We start from the raw sequence: 17,445 nt of genomic DNA on the forward strand, positions 1-17,445 counted from the left end.
GCCTCCCACCTTTGAGGCGAAAATGCAGGAAGCTAGGCTTTGGCGTTAATCTACAGCTGAACACAAATGGAGTAAAAAAGACGTGCAGTAATTCAGAAATACATCTGGAAACTGTGCCGGGGTTCTCTAGACAAGGTTGCCCAGGCAGCAACTGAGAGGGCACAGAACCGGCTGGAGAACAGTTCGGGTAAACCACCAGTCGAAAGATGTGGAAGCAGTGGATACAAACCTCAATCCTCCCCAAGGAAGCTCAACGTCTGAACCATTAAAAAAAAGAATTTCCCCCAATTCTAACTTAAAAAATTTAGATATTATTATGTTACATTTTATAAAACCTGTTGAGAAAAGACATGACTGAAGAGAAAACATAAACAGAAACTCAAGCATGCGACTGCGTATATACCAAAGAAAAACTACGGTCAGAAAACAAACCAGCTGATTTCAATGAACACACACAAGCGGCTCAGCTGAGGTCTGCCTTGTTCCTCCTGTCTCCTTTCTCCTGGGTTGAGAGGCGGCACCTCAGCAAGCACAGTAAAGATGTGTTCAGACTCAGAAAACAAAACAAGAACGATGGACACATGTTAAATGAAAACCAAACCAAACAGAAGGAAATTTGTACAGATAATGACCTGCTGTGAGGACGCAAAGCTTACAGTTTTGGGGACTTCGTACGCTATCTGAGTCGACACGCCGCCCATGTCGAGAATGCCCGCTGTCCTTTTACGGACAATGGCTTCACTGCTTTCACTTCCAGGAATGTTAACTTCCACAACTGCCTCATCATCTGGAAAGAACAGAAAGTGTTCATTGGAACAGAACTAATCCAGAGAACTGGGCTCTTCTGAAGAGTCACCTTCTTTCCATGGTCTATTTCAAGCATATTCAGGCAAACCCAGTCTACTCCTTCCAATTAAAATCAAATTGAATTATGTTCAACTGCAGCTCCTCTCATTCTACTCCTACACGCTTAGAAGTGTCACAAAGCTTAGCTTTTTTCAGCCTTTGGATTAAACAGAAAAGCACCAATTTCCAACTAGATACATTTGCTGGAAACATGACACTTACCATCTTCAATATGCTCAAATCGTCCAAGGACAAAATTAATGCCAATCCAAGCATACACACCTATAGACATTTCACAGGGTGAAGAGAAGAAAAAATTTTAAAACATTTTGTGTAACTCTTATTAGCGCAGTCTGTACAAACATCTCATTTATTTCACTCCCTGATAACCTGTAAAATCATCTGAAATAACACCTTGCTACTGATGTTTTTATTACTCCAAATGGCTTTCCAAGAACTCTCAACTTCAATGCTTATAGTTATACCATCTACATAGGTTGAAAATACAATACGCTAGGTGCTAGTTTTCTTTAGAAATTTATGAGTTCTTTCAAAATACTGGAATTTTCACTTTTATGATGTTAAACCTGCCAAGTTTTACATCAAGGTATCGGCTGGGCAGGGTGGCTCATGCCTGTAATCCCAGCACTTTGGGAGGCCGAGGCAGGTGGATCATGAGGTCAAGAGATTGAGACTATCCTGGCCAACAAGGTGAAACCCCATCTCTACTGAAAATACAAAAATTAGCTGGGCGTGGTGGCAGGCGCCTGTAGTCCCAGCTACTCGGGAGGCTGAGGCAGGACAATCGCTTGAACCTGGGAGGCGGAGGTTGCGGTAAGCCAAGAGCGCGCCACTGCACTCCAGCCTGGCGAAAGAGCGAGATTCCATTTCAAAAAAAACAAAACAAAACAAAAAATGAAAAAAAATTTCAAGGTATCTTCTCCTTTTTCCTTTATCTCTCCATTCACTCAGCTGACAAGTCTGATTCTATTTTCACATTCCCTACACCTGGTTTTCATTGCCACCTTGATTCGAACCATTACAGATGGGGGGAAGCCCATCTAATCCATCCATGCCCCTATTCCTCTGTTGCCACCTGCTCTACTCTCTGCATTGGACTCCTCTACAGAAAGAAGTCCAAATTCCTGGACTGACAATTCAAGAGCCAGCCAATCGCTAACACTCCCGCCACTCCTTCCAGAAGGCCCACCACCCACACTAAAACATTTGTGTTTCTTTGTCTACAGTACCCTCTTTCCAATCTGACCTGAGTCAAGTCCTTTCTTCCGCCTGGCATGTGCTTCCTGCCCCTCCCTCAGAGCCTCACCCTTCCCATGCTCTGGCATGTTCTATTAAGAACTATCCCCTCCCTTGAGGTGCAATTCAGATGTCACTTTCTCCAACAGGGCCCTAGCTGGAAAAAAAAAATGCCTCCCTCTTAAGAACGCCTGTGATATTTTTTCCTATCTTTTTTCTGGTACCTAAAACCCTCATAGAACAGCTAATTGTGTAGCTCATTTGTCTGTAAGCAGCTGAATGGCAATGTGTAAATTTCACCCCATTTTTGTATTTTCTAGTGTCTTTCACATAGGAAGTATTAATGCTGAAATGACAGATGACTTTTGAAATACTTTTTGGTATACATTTCTAGCAAGCTATACCCCAAATTATTTCATTGACTTGGCATTTCATTCTCAAGGAGAATCATTTCTTTGAAAATAGAACAAAGATTTGATATTTCTCAGTGTACCAAAGTTGAGAAGAAGCTCCAACAGCTTAATAATGATCAAAGTCCCAGGAAGCCACACAACTGAGGCAAGGCACACAAGCCTTTTCTATCAAAGTTGAGTTTACATCAAGCTATGTCCCTACATGTGGTGAAGACAAATAGCTATTTTTCAGTGGCTTAATGTTTGGGCAACAAAGACTAGTCATGTAAGAAACTGGTTTAGTTATTTAAAAATTATAATATTTCAAGTCTATTATTTCCCAAATGTTAAGATAACAGGAGTGTAACAAAGGGTACGCTGGTGAAAATGGGGAGGATTTAAAGGAATAGTGTCCCAAATTTTAAACTGAAGACCAATATACCAACCTTCTTGTTTCCCAGAAATTACTTCTGCATGAGAGTCAGAAAACAGAAAGTCAAAGTGCACGGGAATATCGGTCAGAAGGTCTTCCAGAATAGCTTTCTGCTGGCTGTCAGGCAACAAACACATTTACAAATCAAAAGATTACAGCTTGATATCTTCTGTTTAGGAAAGAAAAAACAAAACAAAACAAAAAAACAAAAACAAAAAACAAACCAGGGCTCTGGTATATCTTGTATGAAACAGTTCATTTTAAAAACAAAGAAATTCCTTAGAAAGATATTAGGAATGAATTTTCAAAATGAACAAGTCGTGTGAATTATGTGATATCTAGATGTAAAACTGCAACTGCAAGCATTCCTCAACTACATAAAATAGATTAGATTTTTAAAAATGACAACTTTACAGTTGACTATAGTCCTAAGTCAATTAAAGACTATTTGGTAGATTCTGGCTGAAGGAAGAGTTCTGATACTATTCCAGATTTGAAGAAAGAATTTTGAATGTTTTCCTTTTGACAGTGACGATGATGATGGAGGAGGAGGAGGAGGGGGAGAACACCCCCTCTCCCCTCCAGGAGCCCACCCTCACCCTTGCCCTTCTGTGGAGGATCACCTTTCAGGGAGGATTCTCATTCCAGCTGTGCAGAGAATGTAGAGAGGTGTCTCTTTGTGTTTTGCCCGTGGCACATGCTCTGCAGCAAAGTTCAAAAGTGGAGAAATGTAATCACTGACTTTCTCTGGAGAGGTAGCAAATTCTGAAATGCCTAGAGAAACAGGATACTTTAGTTAAGAAGCAGATATTTTAGTTATAACATGTGATGCTTCTTCAGAGTGGCTAGTTTTAGGGAAATCATGCTACACATTACACTTTCTTAGTTTTTCCTATCCCTCTAGCAACTTCTTCTGCAGACCTTACTTAAATGTTGGTGGCACTATTCAGTGCTATGTCCTTTTCTTCTTCATCAAAGCACACAGACCTGACTGAGCATCTGCTGTGTGTCACTGCCATGTGGATGGGCTCCTGCCCACCCTCAAGAAACGTGCTCCCCATCTCGCCAGGTGAGCTCAGTACCTCCTGAGGCCGCTATCACCATCTGCTTGCCACGAACTCCTAACTGTGCCACCGGCCATGCAGCGCTCATTAGCCTCCAAGTGAGCGTGGGGTAACTGTCCACCAGACACTGCCCGTGCTTGTCCTCACAGCCACCCCCAACACACCATGGCAAAATCTGAATTCAACTTTCGCTACAAACCTGGTCTCACTGCTGGTTACCTCCCTCCGAGGTTATCAGCGCTGGGCACCCAGAGGCCCAAGCCAGGGCCTTAAATGAAGTCCCTCTCCCTCATCCCAACACACAACCTGGGTTTCATAGATGCCCTCTCCTCGGTGCCTCTCACATGACTTCACTCCTCATCCCTTTGGACACACCTTCTGCCAGCCTGCCACAGCACATCCCACCCTCTGATCCTGACCATCTCCCCACCATTCCCTACCCAAATGATGCCTCTTCAGGCTTCCAATTCTTTTGTGGTTCAGTGCCCTCCAGATAAGGCTCAACTCCAGAACAGCACATCCTGCCCTGCATAACTTACCCACCCTTATCTCTTCCCATGTTTCTTCCGTTGCCTTCAGCTACACTGAACTAACATTTCCATAGTGCACCTTACTGTGGCCTTAGGGCCTTGCTCAAACTCCACCACCAGGAAGAGTCTTCTCCATCCACCTCCCTATCCCTTTTCACCTGGTTAATTCCTGCATACCCACTCAGCTCCAGCCTCCATGGAAGTCACCCTAACAGAATCCTGAAGACGACTCTTGTTAAATTCCATGCTTACTTCCTTTTGCTAGATGTACATTCATTACACCATATCAAAATTACCTATTTACTTGCCTGTCTCATTACAACTGAAAGCTTCTCAAGGGCACAAAATGTGTCTATTCAAACTTATATTCCCAGCACCTAACACAGTGCCTAGCAAATGGCAGGTGCCCAGCATGTATCTGATGAATGAGTACATCAATGAATATTTCTAGGTGTCATTTAGCCTACAATATTAAAAATGAGGGGCACTTTAGAAGTCTAAAAATTCCTTATTTCACACATTAGAAAATTATAAACCCACAAAGATTAAGTGATTCATCAAAGGAATTAGCAAAAAATGAACTAAACTATAAGTCTTTTGACGCCACATACAATTCAATTTCAATGCAGTCAAAGTCCTAAACTAGCCAGACCCTATGAAGGAAATTTCTAGAGCTTTGCTGCAATGCTATACACGGAAATCCATGCTTGAGGACAGAGTAGTGCAATAAAAAGGTATTTTGACTTCCATTTCATAACTTTGTATAGTGCAAGACAGACCCATGTTAAGCCTGATTTTAATGAGATTTTCGTATATACTCTAGGATGATAATGTAGTTGACCGTTTGTTCTAAACAACTCCAAGGCATGGAAGTTTTCATCTTATTCCATGAGACCTGTTTAGTCAATGATGGGACCTGGTATGTGAAGCTAGATGAAATGCAAAATGCTTTATTTTTTTAGTTTTCTCATAAATTTTTTATTTGATCAACATTAATTTAACTAAAAATGTTTCTAGATTAGGGATACATAAAAATTTAAGGGGTAGAAATACATACAACTAAAACTTCAGACACTCACTAAAAAATTACACGGAAATGTACTCTGATAAAATAATGCTGGTATATAGACATAGAGTAGGTTCTCTCTTTAACCTGAAAAGTGAGGTACAGACTTTAGATTTTCTGAGTAATATGCTGGTTCCTAGCTGCCCACACATCAAAGGATAATCAACTTGTTGAGGGCTGCCTGAAGGAGGAGGTGGGGTCTGAATTATTCCACGAAGAATGAGGACTCAAGGGGTCACCATTCTACGTGGTTGGAGACTCTTCTATGAGGATATGCATTTTTCTCACATTAACCTGAACATCCTTTTAAATTTTATTTCTGAAATGGGGATAATAAACTACAAAATTATTATTTATCAATATTCTCTAATAATTTACAAGATAAATTTCCTGGATTGTTTGCATTTTATATTTTACTACTTTAATACATTAGAAAGATGAAATAAAAGTGCTGCATCTCTATTAAGATCAGTGGTCCACGGTTTGAAATCAGTGATCAACTATCAAGACATAAAAAGCTTGTATCTCCCATTCTAAACGCTCCTGACAGAAGCTGCTGTCCATGGAAATGGTGATGACACAGAAAAAAGAGCACCACTGACATAAATTACCTAATAAGGACGCCAAATCTAAACTTTTACATGTCACACTGGCTTAGAAATTATAGTATCTTTAAAAACTATACATAATGATTATTAGCTCTAAGTTCTGTGGTCACACTCACCAAACAATCTAGATGACTAGAACTATATTTGGCCAGCAATTTTTAAAAATGAAAAATATATGCCAATATATTATAGATTTTCATGAATTATCTGAAATTACCTTGTCATTATCGATAGAGACCAATGACTACTAAACAGGAAAAAACTCTCCATAGTTAATGCCAACCAGCAACCATCTGAGTAGATACTATGAGTAAGGCACTATTAAAATGCTATAGGAGACAAAAAGACATGTCTGTTTGGATGTTTTATCAAGGTGTTAGTCACCCTATGCAAAATGGACAGAAAAGGGAAAAGAAAGTGAAACAAGGAGACCCATCAGGTCCCGGTGTGAGATTTGACTCAGGGCTATGACGGTGCAGAAAGGGAACGATATGAAAGACGCCGCGGAGAATGACGGGATGCACCCTGGTTACCAGGCAGATATTCTCATTTACATACCCGGTTTTATCTTCATGACCACTGGCTTTCGGTTTTTATCCCTCATTTGCCTGATATCCAACAGATCACGTGGATTGCCATTATGCCTTGGCCAGCAATAGACAAATACTCGAGAGCCACTGCTGCCACAGTCCACCACGATCCCATAGTTCACACTGGGGTTATTGGTGTCTGTAGCTTCAATGTCGGTAACTCGTGCCAGGTACCTTAGATAGAAACACATGTATGCTTTGATTTAGACAGAGAATATCATCTTATGTCTAACAGAAAAAATGCAACGAACACCAAGTCATAATTTCTAAGCTATGTAGCAGCCCCGCTATAACGTTAATACAACTGTCGAATAATTGAAGAGTCAAAAGAAAACAAGTGATAATGATAAAGATCATCTAAATCAGACACACACTCCTTTACAGAAGTTCAAATTCCAAAATGCAAAATTCTACTTCTAAACTACCAACTCAAAAATCAGCTTAAAGTATGTTACAGGAGACGCTTATGCATAAATAATTATTCCAGGGACTCTTATGATATGGATTTGGTAGTTAGCAGTTAACTAGCTTCGAATGGTTTAACTGTTCATGCCATGATGTATATGGTACAGAATCTAGTTCCTACAGTTCCTTAAATTCCAACCTAAAGCCAAACGTCGTGAAGTCACGAAATGATTGTGTTATGGTCTGAATGTTTGCGGACCCCCAAAATTAGTATGTTGGAGACCTAATCACCAATGTGATGCTATTAGGAGGTGGGGCCTCAGGGGGGTGATTAGTTCATGAGGGCAGAAACCTCAGGGAGCCCCCTCGCCCCTTTCCATCATGTGAGGACACAACAAGAAGACTCCTCATCTCAGGACAAGGAAACAGGCCCTCACCACACACAAAACCTATGACACCTTGATCGAGGAGAAACAAATTGCTGTTGTTGATAAGCCACCCAGTCTATGGAATTCCGTTCCAGCAGCCTAAAACAGGTAAGACAGAAAGTATGGCTTCTGGTCTAGAAAGCAAATGTTTTTATCCCTTACCTTTGAAATTTCTTGTCTCTGGTTAGTCGCCCATACTTATTTCGGATTATGACAACAGAAAAATATAAAAGTGAAACAGCAGCAGCCAGGACACTAATGACAATAATTTGGCGTAAATTGGTATTCAGAATTCGAGGACACCCTACTGGAGATATGCTAAAATGCCAAGAAGCAGGAAAAAGACAGGAGATGCCAATCCTGAAAGCAGAAAGAAAAAGATTTTAAAGGAATCTGCTCCAATGAGGCTTCCTTCACCTAAAGTGATCCTAAAATAAGATATTTGGCTTGAGCTACCTGGATTTCCCTATCTGTAGGTATCTGTATACTGGCATCTTGCATGTGCTATACAACAGCTACACAACCCATTATCATAAAACCATCTAAATGAGAATTAGGCCCTGATGGTTATGACACTTCTGTGTTTTCCCCTTTTCTTGACAGTATCATGTAGATTTTTTATTTTACCCTGCTTTGTTCCAAAACAAATACAGAATTAGAGACAACTTACAAGAATAAGTTCAGTAACATAAATATATAAATTGATCATGAAATCGGGTATGAGGCTGATGAGACCAAACGGGAACATAGTATGGACACAAACGCATGTTGTAAGGTGGGCCTGTTGCAAATGCAACTGAGCTCACTGCCCATTACACCAGAAATACACAAATAGCTCAGGAGGAGCACATTTGCTTAACACTGAAGTCCAAGGCAAATCCCTCCCAGATGACTCGAGGAATGGGAGAAAACAGCATTTTAACAACACCTCCATAACAAAGTCAATAAATGAGTTTTCTATGTCCTGTGCTTTTAGAAATATTCCTACAAGACATTTCTGCAAATAATTAGCAACTTTTCCCCTCAGTTTATGTCAAGAATGAGAGGCTCATTCTAGAAATATGATTTGGCTTTAAAAAAGCTGCACTGCCTTTGGGATAAATTTTATTATTTTACACTTAATTTCTTTATTCTTCACCTTGAAGAGTGCTTCATGCATTAAAATACCTCACTGGGTCCTGGAAGAAAAAAGGTATTAAACAGAAGCACAGCACAACTTCACATTTTTCACTTGTGATTTAGATTTTTTTTCCTCTCGAGACCTGTTTTTGTGTCACCAAGATTTCATGTTTCATGGTGATTAGGCCCATCACTCACCTCCCCATACTGAAAGGTCAGCAACAAGGCAATGCTCTGGGATTCAGTCCTTCTCACAAACAATTATAGAAATAATGCTGGGGTCCTCATGGAGTTAGAGCCCTCCTGTTCCAGGAAGTGAGACAAATCACAAAGATAGTATCATCAAAGAAAACGTCTACGTTCTTTAAGTGTGTGCTTAAATCCAGCCACATATAATCTATACATACATGATCCTCGCATCGAAGCTGTTGGAAGGGTTTATTCTGAGCAACACACTTCTAAGTTAATTTCATACTGTCCAGTATAGACCTAAATCAAAAGAGATGATAATCGTCTGGTACTAGTTAGTGCTCTCTAACCAAAAGTGATCCCAAAATATCAGGATATCAAATACGCCATAAATACCTTATGGTACAAGGGAGATTTGGCGTGGAGGTAGGAGACAGGCAGAATTAGTTGAATGTGAACCTGAAATGTCCATTCACTTGATAAATGTCTATTATACTTCCCTTTTATATACAAAGTACTGTGCAAGGCACTGTATCCCTAGTTAGTTCTCTGACTACACCATTATCACTACTCCTCCAGCCTCCAGGCCTCAAACTGCAGAGCAGACAAGGGCTTTCAGCCAGGGCCTCCTTCCAATCTGCTGAAGCCAAAGGACAAGCATTCTCTATCTTTCCTCGGTCTCGCAAAGCTGCTTGACCTCTCAAGACAGCTGTCTCGTCTGGTCTGCTTCTGAGCTCTGGAATAACTGCTGCTCAGGATCCTTTAAGCGTTGTTCTCTGCCAACCCTGACTACTCTTATGTTTCCAGGCTCTCTGTCTAGCCTCATTCTCTTCTAACACAATCACTACTGAGGCTTCAATGATCAGATAACTCCAATTTTTCTTTCTCCACCCCAGGCTTCTCTTCTACGCATCTTAAACAGCCTATGAGCCGTCTCTATCTGAATGTTGCACAGAACCATGAGAAAATTCTAAAACTGCACCCTTAACAACTGCAGTCTTCACTGCTTTTTCTCCTAATCTGCTCTGCCCCTGCAGTCTCAATCTTGATCCCACCGAGCTACACAAATCGGAAACCAGACTCACGTGTGATCCCTCTTCCTTCATCTTCCAAATGTAATTTCTTTTTTTCTTTTCTTTTTTTTTATTTGAGATGGAGTCTTGTTCTTGTCACCCAGGCTGGTGGAGTGCAATGGCTCACTGCAGCCTCCACCTCCTGGGTTCAAGCGATTCTCCTGTAATCCTGAGAAGCTGGGATTACAGGTGCCTGCCACCACGCCCAGCTAATTTTTGTATTTTTAGTAGAGATGAGGTTTCGCCATGTGGGCCAGGCTGGTCTCGAACCCCTGACCCCGTGATCCAACCGCCTCAGCCTCCCAAAGTGCTGGGACTACAGGCGTGAACCACTGCGCCCGGCCCCAAATGTAATTTCTTACCAATTCCTTTAATTTCTTTAACCTCAGCTTATCTAAAATCCCTTTCGTTATCACCTTCTCCTGAGATCAGGCTCTTATCTCTTGCCTGCTCTATCAAAAGAGCAGACTAACTAGTCTTCTATGGGCAGTCTCAACCAGCGGCCCCACAATGCTGCCTCCAACACCCTCAGACACAGATACTTTCTTGGAAATTGATAGCTCCACACTCCCACCCCTTGCTCAGAACCCTGATCAGATTACTTCTGTACTCAAAATCCACCAAAGACTGCAACCTACAAAGTCGTAGAGGATCTGACCACCTGTTAAGGCTCTGACCTCATCGTCTACTCTCTCCTCCTTTAACACTGCATTCCAGTCACACTGATGTGCCGAGTGATCTTCAAAAATGCCAGGCACTTTCTGGTCTCAGGATCTCTCAACTTGTTGCCCCCCCTACTGCTAGGGAGTAACCTATATGGCTCACTTTTTCATTCCCGTCAGGTCTTTACCCAAATGTCACCTTCTCAAGGAGGACTTCCCTGGTCACCTGATCAATAACTGTAATGCCTACCCCCTCCCCACCAACTCCTTTCCCTGATTGATCTTTTCTCCTCAGCATTTATTTATTAAACGCTTATATAGTGCTCATTATGTGCCAGCCCTTGCTCCACACATTGCACAAGTACTAACTTCATCCTCCTAACAACTTACAAGACAAACACTATTATCACAACACTCTATGGATGAGGCAGAGAGGCTAAGTAACTTGTCTAAGGTCACACAGCTCCTGGGAGGGAGAGGTGGGATGCAAGTGTGAGAATCGACTCACCCTCGTCCTCTAATATAATGCGTATGTTACGTTTCTCTTTTTTGTCTCTTCCTCCAGAATGGGAGCTCCCCCAGGCCCAGGTTTTGGTCTGCTCAGTTGAGTGCTAGTTGCAGCTCTGCAGACCCCAGGAAAGGGCCTGGCAAGAAGTCAAGTTTTAGAGTTCTAGGACCCAAAAGGGTTAAGAACCTCTACACTAGAGTGACCTTTCCAAAACAAACAGGGAATCATACCTCCCCATCCCCCAACTTTTCTTTCTTACTCCTTAGGGTATAAAAGAGATCCTTCATGATCTAGTCCGGTGCTGTCCACTGAGGTAGCCACTTGCCACATGAGGTTAAAGTAATTAAAATTAAATAAAATTAGCCAATTAAAATTAAATAAAAGTAGCCACTTGCCACATGTGGTTATCAAAAGTTATTAAAATTAAATAAAATTAAAAATTGAGTTCCTCAGTTGTACTAGCCACCTTTGAAGTGCTCAACTGCCACATACAGCATCTGCATTAGTCAGTCCAGACATAAAACACTGACATCATCGCAGAAAGCTCTTTGCAAAGTACTGATCTGGGGCCCATCTTCTGTCTCATCCGGACAGACCCCTCCTATGTACCCTAGGCTCCAGCCACACGAAACACAAACTACACATCACTGAAATGCCTCTCATTCCTTGGCATTTGCAGAATGAACCTCTCCCTTGGGTCGTCAGTTGCATGACTAAGAATCAGTCCTGACACAAATCAAGCATGAGTCCTGGCTGGAGTTTCCCTAATCCTCATATCCCCAGAGTATTTGCTTATCACAGCAGTGGGATGAAGTATTACACTTGTGGTTGGCTTCCTCATTACATGACAAGTCCCACTAGGGCAGGGACAGCCTCTTATTCTTCGGTTTCCCCAGTGACCAGTGCCTGCCACACAAATCATGAGTAACTCTTGCAGGTTTCAAAAATGGCTGGAAATGGGAGACACAAAGATGAATCAGATACAGGCCCAGACCTTAAAGAATCTATAATGCAGTGGAGGAAATAAAACATACACACAAAGATATAAGACAGTAAAAAGTATGAATACTGCCTACCTGACAAAGGGAAAAAAAATCACTTTAATTAGTTCAAGTTTTAATATGGTTTCCATATTGTACTCTGTACCCCAAATTTAGGACAAACAATGTCTGTGATTTAAAAGTTTACACAAAAAGTAAAAAGAAAAAAAAAATCAGTGATCTAGATGTTTAAATGGATTTTAATGTTTTTATAAAATAGCTACACAAGTTTAAAACTTCTATGTGCTTAAAAAAAAAAAAAAAATCCTTCCCCGCTACGAATACACACAACTTGGGAAAAGTACTCGCAAAGTACGTGACAAAGAGTAAATAACCTTTACATATCCAAAGTTCTCATAAAGAAATAAGAGACAGACTGAATAGAAAAATAAGCAAAGACAATTTGAGATTATTGAAATGATCTCATTGAAACGGCTGATAAAATAGAACTATCAGTATTCAGATAAATAGAAATAAAAACAGCTATCAGATTGGCAGTCATGAAGGCCTGGTGATACTTGGCTAACAGGGGATGGGGAAAAGGTCGGTGAGTAGTGCTGTGAGACTCTGGACAGGCACATCACTAACATTCTGGGGGTATTGGGGTGACACACACAAACATTTACGTGTGCCGACCCTCTGCTCTACCAATCACACTTCCAGAAATTCATCTTTAGGAAGTCATGGGGTAAACTCACTAAAATATCTATAGGATGTTCATCATAGTATTGTGTGTAACAGCAAAACACTGTTACTAATGTCCACTGTGGGGTACATTTATGCAGTGGAATACAATGTGACTATTAAAGGTGATGATACAGATCTATTTATTGACATGAAAAGATGTTCATGATATATTAAGTGAAAAAATGTCACCATGCTTGGGGAGGGATAAAATGTTAGGAAAAAAACCAAAATGTTAACAGTGCTTAGTTATTTCTGGGCAATGAGATCAGGTATCATCTTTATTTTCTTCCCTAGGCTTGCCTATATTTTTCAAAGGACATATATTAATTTTATCATCAGAAGAAATAACGATTTTTAACAAGCTACCTTTGACTGATGAAACCTTGTTTCCAGGATCAAATACTTTTCTGAACATACTGAAAAAGTCTATCTTAAAAGCCTATCAGGACACAGGAATTCCAATCCCAACACTAAAAATAAAAATCAGTGAGAGCTGTGTGATAGCTGAACTGAGAACCAAAGAAAAGAAAGTTTTAGTTAGCAGCTTAAAGTCATAGTTAAAGGCAAACTGGTCCTTGGGGAAGAAAATCAGGACTACAAAGGTGATATGAGGAGTAACAAACCCAACTCCAAATTTCAAGGAGTTTGCAGATTGCTACAGAGAAAATACTAATACCCAGAAAACAACCAAGCTACTAATTCAAGGCAATGTTAAATTACTCGGATTCTCGTTATAAGAGCTCAGAGAAGAGCACAGCGAAGGCTAGCTTTAGCAGGAAAAGATTTCTGGAGGTGGGAGGTCGATTCTGGATGGGGTGAGAAGAACACACTTCGAAGAGGAAGGTGACCGCGAGAATGATCACAGCACACTTAGGAAACTTTGCGTCATCTGAGGTTTGTCTCAGGACTTCTTTATTTTTTTTCTTTTGAGATATGTGATGATTTTGATCAAAAGGATAAACAGATATTTTAAGTTACAAAACTTGTGTTTAAAAGCAGAGAAAATAGGACAGCTTGTAACTGCTGAAGCACTATCATTTTTACTCAGGACAAAAGTACGACGGATTATTGCCTAAAAGTTAACAATATGGTAAGCTGATCTTCAAATGTAAACTCCAATTGTCCTTCTAGCTAAGAATCTTCGCACCAGGGCTCTGGGAGGCAAATTCAGTACTACCACATAAAACTGATTTTTTTTTTTGAGACAGAGTGTCGCTCTGTCGGCTGGAGTGCAGTGGCTGGATCTCAGCTCACTGCAAGCTCCGCCTCCCGGGTTTATGCCATTCTCCTGCCTCAGCCTCCCGAGTAGCTGGGACTACAGGCGCCCACCACCTCAACCGGCTAGTTTTTTTTGTATTTTTTAGTAGAGACGGGGTTTCACCGTGTTACCCAGGATGGTCTCGATCTCCTGACCTCGTGATCCGCCTGTCTCGGCCTCCCAAAGTGCTGGGATTACAGGCTTGAGTCACCGCGCCTGGCCAAAACTGACATGTTTTAAAAAGGCCTAAATTGTGTGAGACCTATCACCAGAGAGATGCATTAACTCTCATGATCTCAGCTGGGGGACCCTGCTTGGCTGATCATTCTTTATTGGAATAAAGTCCATGGTCAGGTGTCAATGTCTTTGTCAGTCTCTCACTGACAGTTCTACAGACAACGACAAAAACAACGCAAATCAATCACAAAGGGAAATGGTTCCACTGGTGAAAAAACGCAAGATCCAAGGAAACAGATGTTAGTGAACTCAAATCACAGGCAAACAAAATCACAGAGAAGTCAGCCTCTGAGAGAGCTTGGCTTCTGAATAAGCAAAGGTACCACAGGGAAGGGTACTTCAGAAAGAATGATTTGACTATCAAAGCATTCAAGAGAACCTGGAAAAATTAAATTTGCTCTCAACCATTCCAGCGGCGTTTTGCTTTCTGAGAGTGAGAGGCTGATGTGAAGGCTGCCAGGTGGTAGGGTAGCACCATTACTCAGCTGTGAAAAAGGATACATGAAGACAACTTGATTTATTCTTTAAGAAGAAATGTACGTAATTGCTATTTATGATCTGTATGTTCTCCAATATTTATCTTAACCATTTTAATTTTATTTTTCAATATAAAGTCTTAACCTCTTCCTCCCTCTCTATTCATTTGCAAAATTCTAGATCCCATTTTAGTCTTTTTCTGGTCACTTTTCCTGCATTAACTCTGACTTTCCTCAAGTTCCAGTTCCACATTCCAAGCTCATTGAAGCCCTGTTACCGCAAACTCAATTAGTCCAAGTCTGGGGTTGAAATCTTTTGATGCAAACTAATATCACCCTCCAAATTCTCCAGGTCTAAGACGGGTATCACCAATCCCCATTGACCTGGATTACCTGGTTCTCAGCTTTGATTCCCACTTCCTGTGTTGACATATTCTATCATTCTCCAAGCCCGTCGATTCTTCCTCAGATATCCCTCATATCTAAGATGACCACAGCAGGCATCACTACCTCAAGACAGATCTCTTGGCGACTCACCCACCTTCTGCCTTCACTGTGCACATCACATTTTGCAAGCAACTCTTTGTAAAACACGGCCTTCAAAATATGACCAGCTAAGAACCTTCTGGAAGCCCAAGGATCAACACTAAGTTTCCTGTGTGGCACCTGAAACCTTTTATCCATCAACTGGTCCATCTTATCTCACCAACCTATCCTCTCATCAGTCCCAGATACCATCTCTCCCCTCTAGTGCGGCAGTTCTCTCTCTTTTCTCCCACACAAGCTGTCCCCACGCCTGCCTCAGGCACTTACTAACAGCACTTCCTCCAAGGCACCCTGTCCTCCTCTCAACATTACACTTCTTTCAAAGCACAAGTCAACATTTTTCTTTGTCAAGATTTAACCTGTTACACATCCTGAGGTTTTCTCACAATTGGAATCGTCTCTTTATTTATGGGTAGTCTATTTTAAGTAAACATGCTGAGTAAATACGTAGAGAATATAAATCCTTACATAAATGTTCATTTTTGTCTCCTTCCTAGACTACATCCTCAAGGGCCTCGGTCACACATTTCCTATTAGAGGAGAAGAATATAAGCCATAGATTCAATATGCAACAACTACAAGAGAGAAATCAATGTTAAGGTAAACACCGAAATAAACGATTAAACTATACAAATTAGCATTCCATTTTATAATTCTAATACGTCAAACAGAATTAACAAATCTAATACAAAAACATCAAATATATGGTAACACAAATAATATAACTCTTCTAGGCCTCTCTAAAGCTGGATAATTTGGTATTTTCATCACAAAAAGCAGAAGACAACAGAGAGCGCAATGTGAAATTAACCTGGGCTTTGCGTCTCTAATTTGGAATTCTTCCATTACCTCTAGTTTACCTTCTAGCCTGAAAGTTCCTGAATCATAAAGAATCTCTTTGGTTTCCTTCGTGATAAACGTTCTCTGAAAACGCTCTGCACCAGGGTTCATCTAACTGGGGTCTGGAGCACCCTAAGGGTTCTGGGACATATTCTAGACCATGAGAGAATTGTCCCTTTAAAAGGCGTCCGCGCATTACTCAAGTTCAGAAACAATGCTGTGCATCATCTCTTTACTGCCCAATGAGCTCCATCTTTCCAAGAAGAAATCTAACATGAAATCTAGCAAAAGCAAAGCAAAGCGAAAACGACAAGACGTGCGAATGTCATTTAAAGCGGCAGGCGGAGCCGGCTGGGTCCCCGGTGCAGCATCTTTGCTGCCCCGCCAAGCTCCGCCCATTCGAGGGGGTGATCCCGAGCGGTCACCCGAGGCGCGCGACCGCCAGATGTCCCCTGCGAGGGGCTGGAGGAGCGCGCCGGCCGCCAAGGCTCACAGGCGCTGGTCCCGGGGCGCCCGGATGTGGCCGCGCAGCAGGGGCGGCGGGAATCGGTCCGCGGAGCTGAGCGGGCGGTTGCTGGGGCCTGAGGCAGAGAGACTCGTCCGCGGCCCGCTCGCCGAGCAGCCGACAGCCGCACTCCAACCCACCCGCCGATGCCGGCCCCTTCGGCCGCCCGCCCTTCCCTCACTCGCGCCCGGAAGGCGGCCTCACCTGCTTGGCCGGCCGGGGACCCCGGGAGCGGGGGACCACCAACTGGCAACATCACCGCCAGCCGGCTTCCTGGAGGCCGCGCTCCTTTCCTGGAGCCGCGCCCCCGCCCGGCACCAGCCGGCGACGCGTCACCGCTTGCGCCCGGAGCGCGCACGCTGGTGGCGGGAGCGCGCACGCCGACGGGCGCGTTGAGCGCCGGGGGGCGGAGCCTGATCCGGGGTGATTGGCGTCCGAGAGCTAGGTTGTTTCGTGGATCCGCGTCGCCGTGGCACCGCGCAGTGCGCGAGAAGTATGGAAGTGGCGGCACGGAGGCACCCAGTACTGTGGCGTGGTGCTCGTCTGGTTGTCAGCGAGCCGCAGCGTACTTAGGACACCGCAGTTTATCTGTCCTTAGCGCTCCTAACGGTTATGGAAAATAGCGGTTGAAAACCTAGTAAGGACTAGGCGTTGTTGCTCAACTCTTGACATTTACACCTTTGCCG

General features: G+C 42.4%; 1 protein-coding gene across 4 annotated transcripts in view; it reads right to left on the bottom strand.

Annotated features, from left to right (window-relative positions):
* The window catches only part of ENTPD4 (ectonucleoside triphosphate diphosphohydrolase 4), a 29,340-nt gene extending 12,202 nt beyond the window's left edge, over positions 1 to 17,138 (bottom strand). The window contains exons 1-9 of one of the 4 annotated variants that reach the window (XM_030938184.1): positions 16,964 to 17,089; positions 9,146 to 9,227; positions 8,937 to 9,041; positions 7,782 to 7,979; positions 6,755 to 6,960; positions 3,552 to 3,702; positions 2,942 to 3,045; positions 1,069 to 1,128; positions 633 to 787 (exon numbers count right to left, since the gene is read on the bottom strand). In XM_030938184.1, the coding sequence (XP_030794044.1) occupies positions 633 to 787; positions 1,069 to 1,128; positions 2,942 to 3,045; positions 3,552 to 3,702; positions 6,755 to 6,960; positions 7,782 to 7,979; positions 8,937 to 8,944 (882 nt within the window). In that variant the 5' untranslated portion in view covers positions 8,945 to 9,041; positions 9,146 to 9,227; positions 16,964 to 17,089. Of the gene's footprint in view, positions 1 to 632; positions 788 to 1,068; positions 1,129 to 2,941; positions 3,046 to 3,551; positions 3,703 to 6,754; positions 6,961 to 7,781; positions 7,980 to 8,936; positions 9,042 to 9,145; positions 9,228 to 16,963 lie in introns of all 4 variants that reach the window. The other 3 variants (XM_010357047.2, XM_010357046.2, XM_030938185.1) reach the window with 3 other exon arrangements.
* Between the last annotated feature and the right edge of the window lie 307 nt (positions 17,139 to 17,445).

Source organism: Rhinopithecus roxellana, chromosome 9 (assembly GCF_007565055.1).
Source record: "Rhinopithecus roxellana isolate Shanxi Qingling chromosome 9, ASM756505v1, whole genome shotgun sequence".
NCBI lineage: Eukaryota > Metazoa > Chordata > Mammalia > Primates > Cercopithecidae > Rhinopithecus > Rhinopithecus roxellana.